The sequence below is a fragment of the Bubalus bubalis genome, chromosome 5 (assembly GCF_019923935.1).
Source record: "Bubalus bubalis isolate 160015118507 breed Murrah chromosome 5, NDDB_SH_1, whole genome shotgun sequence".
In the NCBI taxonomy this organism is placed as follows: Eukaryota; Metazoa; Chordata; class Mammalia; order Artiodactyla; family Bovidae; genus Bubalus; species Bubalus bubalis.
In genome coordinates, this window is record NC_059161.1 from 46132705 (window position 1) to 46152158 (window position 19454).

The following is a 19454-nucleotide window of genomic DNA, read 5'->3' on the forward strand; positions in this document are numbered from 1 at the left end:
ATATTCATCAATGATACTAGCCTCTAATTGTCCTTCCTTGTGGTAACTTGGTCTGGTTTTGGTAATCAAGGTGATGTTGGTCTCATAGACTGAGTTTGAGACTGTTCTTTCCTCTGTGATTTTTTTTTTTTTTTGATAGTTTCAGAAGGATAGGTGTTAACTCTTCTCTAAATATTTGATAGAATTTGCCTGTGAAGTCATCTGGTCCTGGACATTTTTTGGGAGTTTTAAAAACACAGTTGCAATTTTAGTACTTCTGATTGGTCTGTTCATATTTTCTATTTCTTCCTGGGTCAGTCTAGGGAGGTTGTACCTTTCTAAGAATTTGTCCATTTCTTCTAGCTTGTCCATTTCACTGGCATAAATTTCTGGCAGTAGTCTCTTATGATCCTTTTTATTTCTGTGTTGTTTCTTATCTCCTTGTTCATTTCAAATTTTATTGATTTGAGCTTTTTTTTTTTTTTTTACTTGTAAGAGAAGTAAGCCTTTATTTTCTCATTTTCTTGATGAGTCTGGCTAAAGCTTTATTGATTTTATTTATCTTTTCAAAGAACCAGGCTTTAGTTTCATTGATCCTTTCTATTGTTTTCTTCATCTCTATTTCATTTATTTCTGCTCTGATCTTTATGCTTTCTTTCCTTCTAATAATTTTGGGTTTGATTGTTCTTCTTTAGTCACTTTAGGTATAAGGTTAGGTTATTTAACATTTTTCTTGTTTCCTGAGGTACGCTTTTATTGCTCTAAACGTCCTTCTTAGAATTCCTATTGCTATATCCCATTGGTTTTGGATCATCATGATTTCATTTGTCTCCAAATATATTTTAGATTCTTCTTTGATTTCTTCAGTGATCCACTGGTTGTTCGGTTGCAAATCAGCTAGCCTCCACAGGTTTTTATTGTCTTTTTTTTTCTTATAGTGATCTATCCAGGAGAAAATTCCATGTGCAACTGAATATGTATTCTGCTGCTTTTGGATGGAATGCTATATAAATATTGATTGAGTCCATCTGGTCTAATGTGTCATTTAAGGGCTGTGTTTCCTTATTGATTTTGTTTCTGGATTATCCATCAATGGATGAAAGCTGGTGTTAAAGTCCTCCACTATTATGTGTTACTGCTGATTTCTCCTTTTATGGCTTGCCTTCTCCTTTTATGTTAGCCTTGCCTCATATATTGAGGTGCTCCAATATATATGGGAGCACATATATTTACAATTGTTATGTGTTCTTCCTGGATTGATCCCGTGATCATTATGTAGTGTCTCTCTTTGTCTCTTTCAAAACTCTCTATTTTAAAGTCTATTTTAACTAATACAAGTATTATTAATCTAGCTTCTAGAGAATTTTACTTGCATGCAGTATCTGTTTCCATCCCCTTACTTTCAGTATGTATGTTTCCCTAGATCTAGTGTGGATCTCTTGTAGAATGCATATTTATGGGTTTTATTTTCATATCCATCCAGCCAGTCTAAGTCTTTAGACTGTTGCAGCATTTAATCATCTTATGTAAGGTAATTCTCAAAATGTATGTTCTTATTGCCATTCTGTTCAGTTTTGAATTTGTTTTCATCTTTTTTTCTTCCCTTCCTCTTTTGTTCTCTTCTCTAATGATCGGATGGCTATGTTTAGTGTTGTTTTTTCTATTTTGTGTGTATATATCTATTGTATATTTTTTATTTACAGTTACCACAAAGTGTTGATATACAGTCCATATATAAACGATTAAGTTACTGTTCTCTTACATTTCAAATGCATTTCCAATATTCTGCATTTGTACTTGCCTATTATCATCATTGCTGTTTTATTTTTTTTGGATGTGCAGCATGTGGAAAACTAAGTTCCCTAACCGGGGACTGAACCTGCACCTCCTGCTTTGGAAGTGTGGATCTTAACCACCAGACTGCCAGGGAAGTCCCACAATTGCTAATTTTGGATATCATATTTGTAGTGGATGATTTCCTACCTTTACTGCATGTTTGCCTTTACTGGTGAGCTTTTCCATTTGCAATTTTCTTCTTTCTAGTTGTGGTCTTCTTCTCCACTGAGAGAAGTTCCTTTAGCACTTGTTTAAAGCTAGTTTGGTTTGGTGGTACTGAATTCTCTTAGTTTTTGCTTGGCTATAAACCTTTTCTCTTTTAAATCTGAACAAGAGCCTTGCTATATAGAAGTATTCTTGGTTGCAGTTTTTCCCTTTCACCACTTTAAATATATCATGTCACTCTCTTCTGTCTTACAGCTCACTTATCCATTTTTCTGTCTCCTTTATTCTGCTATTGATTCCTTCTGATGTATTTTGCATCACAGTTACTCTATTGTTCAACTTTGTTATTCTTTATATTCTTTTTCATCTGTGCTTCCATTCTTTTTCAAAATATAGAATGGTTTTTACTATCATCACATTGAATTCTTTTTTGGGTATACTGCCTATCTCCATTTCACTTTTTTGTTCCTTCATTCGGAATATATTCCTCTGCTATCTTTTTGCCTTTCTTTTTACTGTCTCCATTCTGCAGGCTGCAGGAATGTAGCTCCTCTTGCTTCTGGTGTTTGCCCCTGGTAGCTGAGTCTGGCCTAAGAGGTTTGTGCAGGGTTCCTGGTGGAAGGAACTGGTACCTATCCTCTGGCCAGTGGAACTAAGTTTTGTCCCTCTGGTGAGCCAGGTTGTATTGCAAATGAACCCCTCCTATCATCTCCTTGTCATTTTGATTGGTTCCAGTCTTTTTTGTTAATGGTTTTTCAGCAGTTAGTTGTGGTTTTGATGTTTTCATGAGAAGAGGTAAGCTCAAGTCCTTCTACTGTACCATCTTGTCTCCTCTCTGACAAATTTAGACATTTCTTAACCTAGACTTTTGAAATCAAATGAGTTTAACTTTTTATATGCATGTCTTCCAAAAATACCTAATTGAAAACTTTCTCATTTGTGGGATCATCACTTGACTTTATTTTTTTTTGTAAGTCAGTGGACTCTGATGATATTAATATAGAATATCTATACCTTACAAAAACCTAGGAAGCTTCTTTATGTTTTCTTTTAACTAACCTTTTACAGATCAGGCAACAAATCCCAAGAATGGATAATTGCAGAGTTAAGTAGTTTTAAAGCCTTTGCTCTTCTTCCATGCCCTGCTGCAGCCCCACCTCCTGTATTTTTTTAAACACATTTTTACCCTGGAGGCACACAGGAGAGTTAAACTACTATTTATTTAACTATCCTCTTTTAGTATATTATTTAACTATCCTCTTTTAGGAGGATTAAAACCTCTACAAAAGTTAGTGGCAAAACTTGACTCCGAAAAATTGTGCTCATCATATAATCCAGTTATTAATTGATCTGTCCGTTATTTCTCAGGTACAACGAAGGAGAAGTCTGAAAAGAAATTTGGTCCCACAAGTAAACCTGGCTTCTTCTTTCTTCCCAGCCATCCCCAAGTGAAAAGAGAAAAATCAGAAGTGGCTGCTGTTATCTGAGCTATACATCAAAGGGCAAGGACTCAATTATATTCCAGTCTTTATTTCAGGATGAAAGTGAGGGTCTATCAATCAGATATTGTTATCCATCTCTGTATCCTCACGCCATCCTGTCTGTGGGGAAGATTACTCAGGGTGCTCAGATGACCTCATCTCTGAATATCAAGCAAGTAGCAAGCAGCCAGTTTGCCAATGTTTTTCCTTCATGGAAATCACTTACTGAATAGGCAATATTTCTCATTCACTCTCAGGAAAATGACACATAAAGAAAAAAGAAAATAAATAGCATAAAGTAGATTTAAAATAATACAGTTATCAATGACTAGCTTTCCACCTCTCCCTATTGTTCACCCTAATTTATAACCTGAATTATTATCAGAATGCTTGCAGCAGGAGGCAAATTACTTATGTGTCATGCTATGTGCAATCAACGAGAATTATTATTAAAAAAAGTGTCAATCAGGCCTCTAGCATTTGTCTTATTTATTTAGAGAAATGTTATATGGAAGAAAATGTTCAGAGTTTCTTAAAGTTAGAAGTTATTTGCAATTGGTCTATATTGACTCCAGATGTTAGAATTTCAATGGTTATCTGATGTTGCCAGGGTCCATCTTTTACTGATACCTATATTAACTGACAGAGAAGTCAATGGCACCCCACTCTAGTACTCTTGCCTGGAAAATCCCATGGATGGAGGAGCTTGGTAGGCTGCAGTCCATGGGGTCGCTAAGAGTCAGACACAACTAAGTGACTTCACTTTCACTTTTCACTTTCATGCACTGGAGAAGGAAATGGCAACCCACTCCAGTGTTCTTGACTGGAGAATCTCAGGGACGGGGGAGCCTGGTGGGCTGCCGTCTATGGGGCTGCACAGAGTCGGACATGACTGAATCGACTTAGCAGCAGCAGCATATTAATTGATTCTGGTATTTTGATCAAATGATTAATTACCATTGGGTACTCATGTAAAAAATAAAAGCATCTACATTTGATGAATAATAAATGAAATTTTAAATAAGTCAAATGAAGAAGGTATCAAGAATTAAAGCCTCAAGACTGGCTGAACCAGGTCTCTTTGGGAAAATATTTAGGGTTATAAGTAATAAAAGCATTCTGCTGTCAAGTATTAGTCTGTTTTCCACAAAGCACAAGGCCACATGGGAAGAAAAACCTATAGTCCCTGAGCATTTGATACTGCCTTTACACTCTAGGAAGGGTTTTATGGTTCTGAAAATCATAACAACTTTGGAAAACTAAACTAAGAAAACCTTTTATTATGTATCAGTTCAGTTCAGTCGCTCAGTCGTGTCCGACTCTTTGTGATCCCATGAATCGCAGCACACCAGGCCTCCCTGTCCATCACCAACTCCCGGAGTTCACTCAGACTCACGTCCATCGAGTCAGTGATGCCATCCAGCCATCTCATCCTCTGTCGTCCCCTTCTCCTCCTGCCCCCAATCCCTCCCAGCATCAGAGTCTTTTCCAATGAGTCGACTCTTCGCATGAGGTGGCCAAAGTACTGGAGTTTCAGCTTTAGCATCATTCCTTCCAAAGAACACCCAGGGCTGATCTCTTTCAGAATGGACTGGTTGGATCTCCTTGCAGTCCAAGGGACTCTCAAGAGTCTGCTCCAGCACCACAGTTCAAAAGCATCAATTCTTCAGTGCTCAGCTTTCTTCACAGTCCAACTCTCACATCCATATATAGGCATGTACTAACCATGGGAAGTCTAATTAACTTAACATCCATCCCCATAGGTAGTTACAATTCTTTGTGTGTTAAAAAAGTTTAAGAGGACTTTCACGCTTCCCTGGTAGCTCAGACAGTAAAGCATCTGCCTACAAGGTGGGTTCAACCCAGGATCGAACCCGGGTTGGGAAGATCCCCTGGAGAAGGAAATGGCAACCCACTCCAGTATTTTTGCCTGGAAAATCCCATGGACTGAGAATCCTGGTAGGCTACAGTCCACGGGGTCACAAAGAGTCGGACACGACTGAGGGACTTCACTTCATTTCACTTCAAGAGGACTTTCATGATCTACTCTCTGTGACCACATGGGGGAGCAGCTACAGTGCAGGTACCTGAGGGTTGCTGAGGAATTTTTTTTAAACGATCTACTCTCAGGAACTTTTTAGATATAAAACACAGAATCATTAACCACAATTACAGTGCTATATGTTACATCCTCGTGACATTTATTTTATAATTGGATGTCTACCTCTTAACTTCCTTCATCCATTTTGCCCCCAGAAGACTCCTTTTTAAAAAAAATTCTAAAAGTAAAGATGAAAATTCAAAGGACCTCATGAAAATGATTTCATTCCTGTCTTTAATCTCAGCTGTAAAAGAAGGTCATTTCATCCCCACAGATTTCCTAGAATAAAACAATATTGAATACCCTGCCATGCACTAAATCCCTTTAATGTGGCATTCAGGGCTCTAAATTAGCATCCCTCTTCTTTTTTGACTGAAGGATTCTCTCCGGCCTCTTTATACAGAAACATATAATTTCTTGACTCTCTTATGACTAAAAAAATATTTTGGAATTTTTGCACATTATGTAATATATGATTATATTTTAGTCAGCATACTGTTAAGAATGGCAGTATAATAATAATATTTAATGATATACAAAATATGTAGAAAAATTTTGTCTTTTTAATTTCCTTACTGATTTAAAATGCAGTATTTACATTACAATTCAGACATATGGGGAGAAAAAGGGTTTTAAGACAAGTTTATCCTGGTATGTAGATAAACACAAATCACAAAAACTAATCACAAAAGTCTTAAAAGAAAGGAGGCAAGAGGGTCAAGGGCTACTCTCATGACTCAGATGGTAAAGAATCTGCCTGCAATGCAGGAGACCCGGGTTCAGTCCCTGGGTTGGGAAGATCCCCTGGAGAAGGGAATGGCAACCCACTCCAGTATTCTTGTCTGCAGAATCACATGAACAGAAGAGCCTGGTGGGCTACATGGGGTAACAGAGTTGGACATGACTGAGCACCTTTCACTTTTTACTTTCAAGAGGGTCAACATTGATAAAAAGAGATTTGACAAGAGAAGCAGACTTGGGTGTAATATGCTTTGAAGACGGAAGGAGGTGCCACAAGTCAAAGAATGTAGGCTGCTGCTGAAACTAGAAAAGGCAACAAAACAGATTTCCCCTGGAGCTTCTAGAAGGAACATAGCCCTGTTAGATTCATTTCAGAAATATGGTCTCCAGAACTGTAAGATAACAAATGTGTATTATTCTAAACCATTGAGATTGTCATACTTTGTTACAGCAACAGAAAAAAAAAACAGAGAGAGATGGGGTTATAGTTAATTTCAATTTCAATCTCCCAGGCAAGGTCTAGGCATCATTTTTGTTGTTGTTGTTAATCTCCCTATGGGATTACTCCTCACTTGCGGTCAGAGTTTAAAAGTAGTAAACTAGGAGGGTGAAGGAGATGGTAAAATATTCTGACACCAAAGGAATGGCCTGTCATCACTAAGTAGCTCTACTAATACAGACAATTCAAGATTATAGAATAAGGGATATAACATTTTGATACAGGACCAAACAACAAAGAAATATTAACCAGGGCTGTTTCAGACTATGCACACTTCAGCAGAGTGTCCGAAGAATCTGTTGAAGCCAAGCTTGGACATATGCCATTTTTTATTAGTATTCACTTATATATCTTGTGTTTTGTTTGCTTTGTTGTTTTCTAAGTTTGTTTTTAGTCAAATTAATTATAAATTTTTTAAATGCAGATAAAGCTTATACTTTTTATAATCTAATTTAAACGAATTCTTGGATTCATTTATTGTGGAAGATATAATGTTGGTCACAAAATCCTGGTTATTTTTAAATTTCATAATATCCTGAAATCCCATCTGCTATTTGACCCAGTTTTGAAGCCAAGTCCACCCAACCTTCTGGGTGTGGCTAGGATATTTTGGGTGATATCCTAGCACCTTTTAGGATGACATAATTAGATTTATTCCAAGCTAGCAGATTTTACTCCTACCAAGTTGGGAACACCTGAGAATAAATATCAGTGGTCATCCAGACAGAAAATCAATGTAGAAACATTAGACTCAAATGGTATTAGATCATGTAGACTTAATACATACATACTTCATCCCATCCCAAATCAGCAGAATACACATTCTTCTCAAGTGTACATGGAACATTCTCCAGGATAGATCACCTGTAAGGTCACAAAAAAAGTATCAGTAAATTCAAGAAGACTGAAATCACATCCAGCAATCTCTCTGACCACAACAGTATGAAACTAGAAATCAATCAAAAGAAAAAAAAAACACACACAAAAATGTGGAGACTAAACAACATGCTACTGGACAGTGAGTAACAATGAATGAGTCATCAAAGAATAAAAGGAGAAATTTTACAAATATATAGAGAAAATTAACACAGAAATAGGACATATCAAAATTTATAAATGCAGCAAAAGTGGTTCTAAGAGGAAAGCTTGTAGCAGCACTGCTGCTGCTGCTGCGAAGTCTCTTCAGTCGTGTCCGACTCTGTGCGACCGCATAGACAGCAGCCCAGCAGGCTCCCCCGTCCCTGGGATTCTCCAGGCAAGAACACCAGAGTGGGTTGCCATTTCCTTCTCCAATGCAGGAAAGTGTAGCAGCACAGGATACCTCAAAAAAACAAGAAAAATCCTAAATAATTTAACTTTACCCCTAAAAGAACTAGGAAAAAAAACAAAAAGAAGAGCAAACAAAGCCCAAATTAGAAGAAAGTAAATAATAAACATCAAAGTGGAAATAAATGAAAGAGACTAAAGTATCAGTGAAACTAAGAGCTAGTTCTTTGAAAAGAACCTTTACTTAGACTAAGAAAGAGGCCTTAAATAAATAAAATGAGAAATTAAAGAGTGGACATTACAACTGATAACCACAGAAATATGGAGGATGATATCCGACTATTATGAAAAATTATACACCAACAAAGTGGGCAATACACAAGAACTGGATACATTTCTAAAAACATACTATCTTATGAGATTGAGTCATGAAGCAATAGAAAATCTGAATAGACCAATTACTGTAACAAGATTGAAACTATAATAAAAAACTCCCAACAACCAGAAGCCCAGGAACAAGTGATTTCACTGGTATTAATAAATTCCATAAAACATTCAAAAAAATTAATACCTATGTTTTTAAAACTCTTCTAAAACACTGAAGAGGAAGGAACCCTTCCAAACACATTTTACAAAATCAGTATTAACCCAATACAAACACTACTACTACTAAGTCGCTTCAGTCGTGTCCAACTCTGTGCAACCCCATGGACTGCAGCCTACCAGGCTTCTCCGTGGGATTCTCCAGGCAAGAACACTGGAGTGGGTTGCCATTTCCTTCTCCTATGCATGAAAGTGGAAAGTGAAAGTGAAGTCGCTCTGTCGTGCCTGACTCCCAGCGACCCCATGGACTGCAGCCCACCAGGCTCCTCCATCCATGGGATTTTCCGGGCAACAGTACTGGAGTGGGGTGCCATTGCCTTCTCCGAATACAAACACTAGACAAAGGCAATCCAAAAAAGGAAATCATAGGCTAATATCCTTCATGTGATCCCATGCACATACTGCTATACTCAGTACCCCCAACCCTGCAGAAGGCCACCACCAACCCACAGCTCCGCTGGAGACTCCTGGACACTCACAGGAGCTGTGGCTGCGCGGGTGTAGGAGGGCCTAGAGGAGCTATCCCACGTTGAAGGTCAGGAAGGGCAGCGGTGAGGAGATAACCCTTGTCCAAGGTAAGCAGCAATGGCTGCCCTTTGCTGGAGCAGCCTTGAAGAGATATCCCACGTCCAAGGTAAGAGAAACCCAAATAAGACGGTAGGTGTTGCAAGAGGGCATCAGAGGGCAGACACACTGAAACCATACTTACAGAAAACTAGTCAATCTAATCACACTAGGACCACAGCCTTGTCTAACTCAATGAAACTAAGCCATGCCCGTGGGGCAACCCAAGACGGGCGGGTCATGGTGGAGAGATTTGACAGAATGTGGTCCACTGGAGAAGGGAATGGCAAACCACTTCAGTATTCTTGCCTTGAGAACCCCATGAACAGTATGAAAAGGCAAAATGATAGGATACTGAAAGAGAAACTCCCCAGGTCAATAGGTGCGCAGTATGCTACTGGAGATCAGTGGAGAAATAACTCCAGAAAGAATGAAGGGATGGAGCCAAAGCAAAAAGAATACCCAGCTGTGGGTGTGACAGGTGATAGAAGCAAGGTCTGATGCTGTAAAGAGCAATATTACATAGGAACCTGGAATGTCAGGTCCATGAATCAAGGCAAATTGGAAGTGGTCAAACAAGAGATGGCAAGAGTGAATGTCAACATTCTAGGAATCAGCGAACTGAAATGGACTGGAATGGGTGAATTTAACGCAGATGACCATTATATCTAGTACTGTGGGGAAGAATCCCTTGGAAGAAATAGAGTGGCCATCATGGTCAACAAAAGAGTCTGAATGGATGCAATCTCAAAAACGACAGAATGATCTCTGTTCGTTTCCAAGGCAAACCATTCAATATCACAGTAATCCAAGTCTATGCCCCAACCAGTAACGCTGAAGAAGCTGAAGTTGAACGGTTCTATGAAAACCTACAAGACCTTTTAGAACTAACACCCAACAAAAATGTCCTTTTCATTATAGGGGACTGGAATGCAAAAGTAGGAAGTCAAGAAACACCTGGAGTAACAGGCAAATTTGGCCTTGAAATACGGAATGAAGCAGGGCAAAGACTGATAGAGTTTTGCCAAGAAAATGCACTGGTCATAGCAAACACCCTCTTCCAACAACACAAGAGAAGACTCTACACATGGACATCACCAGATGGTCAACACCAAAATCAGATTTATTATATTCTTTGCAGCCAAAGATGGAGAAGCTCTATACAGTCAGCAAAAACAAGACCAGGAGCTGACTGTGGCTCAGACCATGAACTCCTTATTGCCAAATTCAGACTGAAATTGAAGAAAGTAGGGAAAACCACTAGACCATTCAGGTATGACCTAAATCAAATCCCTTATGATTATACAGTGGAAGTGAGAAATAGATTTAAGGGCCTAGATCTGATAGAGTGCCTGATGAACTATGGAATGAGGTTTGTGACATTGTACAGGAGACAGGGATCAAGACCATCCCCATGGAAAAGAAATGCAAAAAAGCAAAATGGCTGTCTGGGGAGGCCTTACAAATAGCTGTGAAAAGAAGAGAAGTGAAAAGCAAAGGAGAAAAGGAAAGATATAAACATCTGAATGCAGAGTTCCAAAGAATAGCAAGAAGAGATAAGAAAGCCTTCTTCAGCGATCAATGCAAAGAAATAGAGGGAAACAACAGAATGGGAAAGACTAGGGATCTCTTCAAGAAAATCAGAGATACCAAAGGAACATTTCATGCAAAGATGAGCTCGATAAAGGACAGAAATGGTATGGACCTAACAGAAGCAGAAGATATTAAGAAGAGGTGGCAAGAATACACAGAAGAACTGTACCAAAAAGATCTTCATGACCCAGATAATCACGATGGTGTGATCACTGACCTAGAGCCAGACATTCTGGAATGTGAAGTCAAGTGGGCCTTAGAAAGCATCACTATGAACAAGGCTAGTGGAGGTGATGGAATTCCAGTGGAGCTATTCCAAATCCTGAAAGATGATGCTGTGAAAGTGCTGCACTCAATATGCCAGCCAATTTGGAAAACTCAGCAGAGGCCACAGGACTGGAAAAGGTCAGTTTTCATTCCAATCCCAAAGAAAGGCAATGCCAAAGAATGCCCAAACTACCGCACAATTGCACTCACCTCACAGGCTAGTAAAGTAATGCTCAAAGTTCTCCAAGCCAGGCTTCAGCAATATGTGAACCGTGAACTTCCAGATGTTCAAGCTGGTTGTAGAAAAGGCAGAGGAACCAGAGATCAAATTGCCAACATCCGCTGGATCATGGAAAAAGCAAGAGAGTTCCGGAAAAACATCTATTTCTGCTTTATTGACTATGCCAAAGCCTTTGACTGTGGATCACAATAAACTGTGGAAAATTCTGAAAGAGATGGGAATACCAGAACACCTGATCTGCCTCTTGAGAAATTCGTATGCAGGTCAGGAAGCAACAGTTAGAACTGGACATGGAACAACAGACTGGTTCCAAATAAGAAAAGGAGCTCGTCAAGGCTGTATATTGTCACCCTGCTTATTTAACTTATATGCAGAGTACATCATGAGAAACGCTGGACTGGAAGAAACACAAGCTGGAATCAAGATTGCTGGGAGAAATATCAATAACCTCAGATATGCAGATGACACCACCCTTATGGCAGAAAGTGAAGAGGAACTCAAAAGCCTCTTGATGAAAGTGAAAGTGGAGAGTGAAAAAGTTGGCCTAAAGCTCAACAAACGAAGATCATGGCATCTGGTCCCATCACTTCATGGGAAATAGATGGGGAAACAGTGGAAAAAGTGTCAGACTTTATTTTTTGGGGGCTCCAAAATCACTACAGATGGTGACTGCAGCCATGAAATTAAGAGACGCTTGCTCCTTGGAAGGAAAGTTATGACCAACCTAGATAGTATATTCAAAAGCAGAGACATTACTTTGCCAACAAAGGTTCGTCTAGTCAAGGCTATGGTTTTTCCTGTGGTCATGTATGGATGTGAGAGTTGGACTGTGAAGAAGGCTGAGCGCTGAAGAATTGATGCTTTTGAACTGTGGTGTTGGAGAAGACTCTTGAGAGTCCCTTGGACTGCAAGGAGATCCAACCAGTCCATTCTGAAGGAGATCAGCCCTGGGATTTCTTTGGAAGGACTGATGCTGAAGCTGAAACTCCAGTACTTTGGCCACCTCATGCGAAGAGTTGACTCATTGGAAAAGACTCTGATGCTGGGAGGGATTGGGGGCAGGAGGAGAAGGGGACGACAGAGGATGAGATGGCTGGATGGCATCACTGACTCGATGGACGTGAGTCTGAGTGAACTCCGGGAGTTGGTGATGGACAGGGAGGCCTGGTGTGCTGTGATTCATGGGGTCGCAAAGAGTTGGACACAACTGAGTGACTGATCTGATCTGATCCTTCATAAACATGTATTGTTTTATATATAGAAAATTCTAAATACTCTACAAAAAAACTGCTAAAATAAACAAATTCAGTCAAGTTTCAGTTTAAAATAATCAACACACAGGTTTTTAGCATTCCTATACACTGATAAAAAATATCAAAAAGAGAAACAAAAAAATAATAATTCCACTTACTGTTACATCAAAAACAATAAAATATCTAGGAATAAATTTATCCAAGGACATAAAAGACCTGTATGCAGAAAACTATAAGGCACTGACGAAAGAAATTAAAGAAGACCCAAATAAATGTAAAGATATTCCATGTTCATGGCAGAGGATCTGAATAGACATTTTCCCAAAGAAAATATAAAATGTCAAACAAGCACATGAAAAGATGTTCAAGCACATATAGGTAAATAGATACATATTTAAATATAAATATTAATATATAGGTATATATTTATATACCTAAATTTATAGGTATATATATATATATATAGCTCATTCAACTCAACATAAAAAAAAAATCCAAACAATACAAAAGCAGAGGATATGAATAGACATTTTCCCAAAGAAGATATAAAATGTCAAACAAGCACATGAAAAGATGTTCAAGGACACTTATTATTACAGAAATGCAAACCAAAACCACGATAAATCACCTCACTTCTGTTAGAATGCCTATTATCAAAAAGACAAGAAATACTGGAGAGAATGTGGGAGAAAAAGGAAGCTTTTACACTATTGGTGCAGCCACTGTGGAAAATAGTATGCAGATTTCTCAAAAAATTAAAACTAGAAATATCACATGACCCAGCAATTCCACTTCTGGGTATTTATCCAAAGAATCTGAAAACACTAATTAGAAAATTGTATGCACCCCTATGGAGAAGGCAATGGCAACCCACTCCAGTACTCTTGCCTGGAAAATCCCATGGACGGTAGAGCCTAATAGGCTGCAGTCCATGGGGTCGCTAAGAGTTGGACACGACTGAGCGACTTCACTTTCACGCATTGGAGAAGGAAACGGCAACCCACTCCAGTGTTCTTACCTGGAGAAACCCAGGGACGGGGGAGCCTGTTGGGCTGCTATCTATGGGGTCACACAGTGTCGGACACGACTGAAGCGACTTAGCAGCATGCACCCCATGTTCATTACGGCATTATTTACAATAGTTAGGGTGTGAAAACAACCCAAATGTCTACTGATGGGTGAATGGATGAAGAAGATGTGCTACGTACCCAGTTGTCCAGGTATGTCTGAATTTCAGATAAACGTGGAAATTTTTTTTAGAATGTTTCAAATATTGCATTAGGCATACTTGTACTAAAAAAATGTATCTGTTTACCTGAAATTCAAATGTAACTGGGCCTATATTATTATCTGGTAAATCTGGGGGACAAAGTCAAATAAAATAGTATGAGAAGTGTCAAGGCAGAGGTCATCACAGGATATTTGGGCACATGTCATGAAAGACTTCAGAGAGCTGGTAAGACAACTGAATTTTAAGCTGATAATTGTGTGGTCGTGCCACTCATTTCAGAATTATTAACACATCATCATGATTTGTGATTTCACTTTTTGATGAATATATGTTTTGTGTACAGAAACTTGCTTAAAGACAGTAACCAGTTCTTTGTGTTCCCCATATCACCTAGTACGGACAGGCACACCTAAGGCATGCATTGATGTTATGGAAATACCCAAACTTTCTGGCCAACCCAATAGTAAGTAACTGCATGAACTGATTCAAATGGTTTTACCTTCCCAAAGTGTAAAAATATTCTGTTTAGGAAATCATTGTTAACTGCTATTTTCTTCCTTAGTTTTTAAACACTATAGCCAAGAGTCCTGTCTAGAACCTTTGGAGTCAAATTAGTAATAAAGATATGGGTTGTTCGTAGGGCAGTAACCTGTCAAGTCTCATGATGCAGTGGGCATATTTTTGATGTTTGGGCTCCTTTCTAAGGCCCCCCTCCCCCCCTCCCCACCCACATTTAGATCCCTTTTCCACTTACTACAGTTTGGAACTGTTCACCCCACTTCCACTACAGGCAGCTCCAAGCTGATCCAGAGTGAGGTCTACTGCTGTACAGGTGTTGGAACCACAGAGGAAGATCGTTTTTCTGACCTCCTCTCCTAGCCTCAGCTATTAAGACTAGACTTGGGGGAGGCAGCCACGTTCCCACTTAGCATATTTCCCCCAAGTGACATCTTTCCAACAATTTATAAGGTAGTATGTTGACATGATAGATGTTAGATTCATCATGAAAAGACTTTAAAAAGAAGTATGAGGAAAAACATGCAGAGTGGGCAGTCAAAATGGGAGCCTTTTTAAAATCACTTTTCCTCCTTTAACTCCTTAAATTGAGTCTGAATTTATCATTCATGCCCATCCCTGGGCCAAGAGTATATTCTGTGGTCTAACCTAAGGTTCTTTCCAATTTCTTTTTCTGCAATATTCCCAAGAAGACAGTAATCAGGTCCAGAGTCTCATGAGGACTCGAAGTTTCACCCCATGTGGCTGCCAAAATAAAAAATGTCTTTAAAGTCTATGTACCATAACCCATTTTCATGACTGCTTGGTTAGTTTCTCCAGGCCAAAGATAAAGCAGGACACCAGGTAAGGTGGTTAGGACAGACTTCAGTCAGTAATATATTGCAATAAGGAAAAGTGTCAATCATGAAGTGAACTCACTCTGGATTTGTACAGAAGTGACTGGGCAGTTTCAAGAGAAAATAGGGGTGTGTGTACGTGGTGACTCGGTAGAGTCAGGGAGTGAAAAATAAAAAAGAATGGGAAGGAGAACTGACCTGAGACTAGTAACCAGAATTTATGGAAGTTAACCTCCTCCCTTCTTAGAGACGCTGGGGATAGAGATCTTGTCTTTGGATGTTAACGGGAACAAATGCTGAATTCTTTTGGTAGCCTTGAGCTTTCTCAGTTAGGCACTTCAAGTGGGGCTGGGGTGACCCAAGGGATGTGGTGGTAGTTGTTCAGCTGCTAAGTCGAGTTCCACTCTTTTGCGACCCCATAGACTGTAGCCTGGTGGGCTGCAGTCCATGGGGTCGCGAAGAGTCGGACACGACTGAGCGACTTCACTTTCACTTTTCCCTTTCATGCCATTGGAGAAGAAAATGGCAACCCACTCCAGTGTTCTTGCCTGGAGAATCCCAGGGACGGGGGAGCCTGGTGGGCTGCAGTCTATGGGGTCGCACAGAGTCGGGCACGACTGAAGCGACTTAGCAGCAGCAGCAGACTGTAGCCCGCCAGACTCCTCTGTCCATGGATTTTCCAGGCAATAATACTGGAGAGGGTTGCCATTTCCTTCTCCAGGGGATCTTCCCGACCTAGGGATGGAACCCGTGTCTCCTGCGCTGGCAAGCAGATTCTTCACCACTGAGCCACCAGGGAAGCCCAAAGGATGTGGACTTGATGTTACAAACTATGTTACTGTTCAAGTCTTTATAGACCAAGGTTGAGTCTTAGTTGAGAAGAGGGCAGAGGAGCCCGTCCAGTTAGTTTACGTAAAGACTCTCTGTCACTTATCAATTAAATTACTTAGTAAGCGCTTCCTCCACTTCTGGAAGTCTACAGGAAGGGTCCAAAGAATATATACCTCAAGTTGCACTTACTGTGTCCCTGGAACCACGTGCAGCGCCTGTTAAGAGCCAGGGTAAGCAGCACAACACAAGCACTAGGGACAGTTCCAGCCAGGACCCTTTTTAAGTTTAGAAACCTCAACATAAACACAGGGCGGCGTTCTCCCAGCTTCAGCGCCTGGACCTGAGGCCGCAATTGGGAGAGATCCACGACTCCATCAGCCTGCGAAAGGAGCTCAACGCGCGTTCCGGGAGCCATGCCCTGTAAGGCAGCTGAGCCAGCTCCGCTCATCCTCCATAAGGACGCTTCGGAGTCCAGGGGCTGACTGCGGTGGTGGATGCAGGTATCCAGGTGGCCAGGACCTGGTGACTCAGGCAGGAAGCGGGGAGCCGTGGGAAGCGGAGCAGACGTCGCAGAGGAGGTGACGTCACTTCTTCTGGGCGGAGTCTCGGGCCATCCCGCGCAAATTGAAAAGTCCGGCCCTCCGTGCTGCGCTGCGTCCCTGCTTCTAGCTTTTGGCGCAGCTGGCTGGCGCGCTGCGGCACAGGTGAGTGCGGGCCGTGGCCTTGGGCTTCTGAGTCCGCACGTGGCTGCCATCGGACGGACGGGAGAAGAGGGACCTCCCCGGGAAGCAAGCGGAGCCAGCTGTGCAGAGCACGCGGTAGATCCGGGCTGGTCCCCGCCCCTGCCCTTGGGATCCCGGGTCTTAGGGGCAGAAGAGGAGCATCTGGCAAGTTACTAGACCCTGCAGCGGCCCTGGGGGACGGTGCGGGGGTGTATGGGCCAGGGGAGCGCGCTCAGCCAGACCAGGGCTGCGGTTTGGCTGACTGAAGGAGGGTCCTTTCGTTTTCCTGCGGAAGCTACCAGGGCGGGTTTACCTGCAAGCTCCCACCTTCCAAATGCTTGACAAGTATATTCTTCACGTTGTGCAGGCCAAAGGAACGTGTCTTCTGGAAAGGGCGTGTGGGCCCCCCTTCCAGTCCGTGAGAGAGGGGATGGAGCAATGACGTTGTGTTGTCAGTACTGCCGGGTGCCGCGGGCGGTCCCCTGAGGACGCTTTGTGCCTAAAACCCCCGATCTCCTCCATTGTTTCATCGTGCTAAAGAGGAAACATTTAGGAGAAACTTGTAAGTTTCACGAAATATATGTATTGTGTCGGGCTTCCCTGGTAGCTCAGTGGTAAAGAATCCGCCTTGGGGATTCCCAGGTGGCGCTAGTGGTAAAGAACCCGCCTGTGCAGAAGACAAGAGATGAGAGTTCGATCACTGGGTGGGGAAGATCCCCTGCAGGAGGAAATGGCAACCCACTCCAGTATTCTTGCCTGGAGGTCCCATGGACAGAGGAGTCTGGCAGCCTGCGGTCCATGGGGTCGCAAAAGAGTCGGACACGACTTGGCGACTAAACACCAGCATATACTATGTCAATTTTCCTCAAAAGAAGAAAACTCTTTTTAGGAACCTCTGAGAGGTAGAAGACTAATTGTTTTTCATAAATTGTGGTGTGAGGACCTCCTGCATCCAAATGACCTGCCTTGTTTAAAATGCAGAATTCCCACCTCACTCGAGGACTAGTGAATCATAGTCCCTAGAAGTGGAATTTAGACTGTAGGAAGAACTGAAATTTGAAAACCGCTGTACTAGACTATCAGAACTTTGATAGAGGGTATCAACAGCGTAAGTCTGTCTTTTGATCTTGTACGTTCTTCTTTTCCTCCCAGACTTAATACCTCTTGTGAGAGATCTATTTTAGGAAATGCTAAGCAACTGCTCAGTTTTTGTCATGGGGTTTGGAGGAGGGGACAGTAGTTGCTTGGGAAAGGATTGGCAGCTACAGGTTTCTGTATAGAAAGGAGGCTTGGGGCTGCAACTTGGATGGAAGAGGGTGGAAAGCTAAAACATTTTTCTCGAAACTAATTGGACAGCAGGTGCAGTTTCTCCTTATTTGGGAATAGTTTTCAGAGAGTCTAATGGAGTTGCCCCTGGGCACCACCACTGCTTATTAACAGAATGTTCGTTGCTTGGAATAAAGCATTCTGATGGTGGTAAATTTCAGTCCTAAAAAAGTACAGCTTTAGTTCTAGAATTGTTTGTTTTATTTTTTGGTTGAAATGTCTTATGAAGTATTTTGCATGTTATTTCATATAATGCCTGTGCAGATGCAGGTGATATCATAGCATACACGCTTTTATAGATGTTATAAAACAATGCCTTTTTGGAGAGAAGACAGACTCATACTTTTTTAGTGCCTTCTACCTGCTTTGTTCAGTGTTAAGGGCTTAGAGTAAACATGATTCCAAATGGGAAAGCACTTTAGAAAGAATAAACACTAAGGAACTATCAAGTGGCATCAGATTAGGGTACTAGACTATGGAGATTGTTTGACAGAGAGGGGCCCACTTAAAATATTAAAGAGCAGTGATTCTCAAATATCTGAACAATAACAGTTGCTATATCAACTTCCAAGCTCTTTTCTTTATTTTTCCAAAACTTTGCAGTAAATATATTTTGCTTTAAATTTTGCTGTTTTCCCTTTCTCTTTTTATATCATATAGTTAACTTGGCACTATGGGGATACACGGATTGCTGCAATTTATCAAAGAAGCTTCTGAACCTATCCACATGAGGAAGTATAAAGGGCAGGTGGTAGCTGTGGATACATATTGCTGGCTTCACAAAGGAGCTGTTGCTTGTGCAGAAAAGCTAGCCAAAGGTGAACCTACTGATAAGTAAGTTTGGATCTTATATTAATTCTTTGCCAGTTAAGAATGAGACTTGCAATGACCTTTTTTCAGAAAGGAGTCATTTTTATTCAGTGCAGGGTTTATTAAGAAGTGAGAATATATGCTTTAGAATATTGCCAAGGAACATTTCCTTCTTTGATGGAGGTCTAGTTTCCATTCTTTCTAATAAGCCAGAGTATTAGGACACTAATGGACAAAGGCCAAAGAGTCTCTTCTTTTTTCTATTATCTAAGATAAAACTTTTTAACAATATTCTAAAAATCCATGGTGACTTCAGAATTCATAGGCAACACATTTGCTAAGCCCTGTTAGCCAAACAAGCCAGTTGTTTCTAAGGGACATGGTGTTCTCATTCCCTTTTACTTCACTTGGGCCCCAAAATAGTGGCCATCCTGATATCCACTCATAACTCTGTGCCTTCATTTGAGGCAGGACAAATGCCTTCTTTATTTTTTAAATAGAAACCCTAGAAAAACAAGCAAGCATAGTTTTTAGACAGAGATTTTCCACGGGGATTTGGGCACTAGTATGTATTTTCTTTTCTGCAATGCATA

The 19454-nt window shown here is 40.8% G+C and overlaps 3 protein-coding genes across 4 annotated transcripts in view; 2 read left to right on the plus strand and 1 right to left on the minus strand.

Moving 5' to 3' along the window:
• Positions 1 to 3636, plus strand: part of WDR64 (WD repeat domain 64) — a 120444-nt gene extending 116808 nt beyond the window's left edge. The window contains exon 28 of the mRNA XM_025286000.3: positions 3349 to 3636. Coding sequence (XP_025141785.3) covers positions 3349 to 3432 — 84 coding nt within the window. The 3' untranslated portion in view covers positions 3433 to 3636. The remainder of the gene's footprint in view (positions 1 to 3348) is intronic.
• A 3900-nt stretch (positions 3637 to 7536) lies between these two features.
• LOC112585101 lies at positions 7537 to 16757 on the minus strand. The gene is made up of 2 exons (XM_025286001.3): positions 16193 to 16757; positions 7537 to 7666 (listed from the first exon to the last, which is right to left on the minus strand). The coding sequence occupies exons 1-2, from the start codon at positions 16755 to 16757 to the stop codon at positions 7569 to 7571; spliced, it is 663 nt and encodes a 220-aa protein (XP_025141786.3). The 3' UTR covers positions 7537 to 7568.
• The window catches only part of EXO1 (exonuclease 1), a 42590-nt gene continuing 39721 nt past the window's right edge, over positions 16586 to 19454 (plus strand). The window contains exons 1-3 of one of the 2 annotated variants that reach the window (XM_006075861.4): positions 16586 to 16707; positions 17093 to 17287; positions 18712 to 18885. In XM_006075861.4, the coding sequence (XP_006075923.3) occupies positions 18725 to 18885 (161 nt within the window). In that variant the 5' untranslated portion in view covers positions 16586 to 16707; positions 17093 to 17287; positions 18712 to 18724. Of the gene's footprint in view, positions 16822 to 17092; positions 17288 to 18711; positions 18886 to 19454 lie in introns of both variants that reach the window. The other variant, XM_006075862.4, reaches the window with a different exon arrangement.

Excerpts from the sequence above, each read along its gene's own strand:
- LOC112585101 (XM_025286001.3), bottom strand. The coding sequence starts at position 16,757 with ATGGCAGCCACGTGCGGACTCAGAAGCCCAAGGCCACGGCCCGCACTC. Across the intron at positions 7,667-16,192 it reads CACGTGGTTCCAGGGACACA|GTGATCTATCCTGGAGAATG; the intron begins GTAAGTGCAACT and ends GTGACCTTACAG.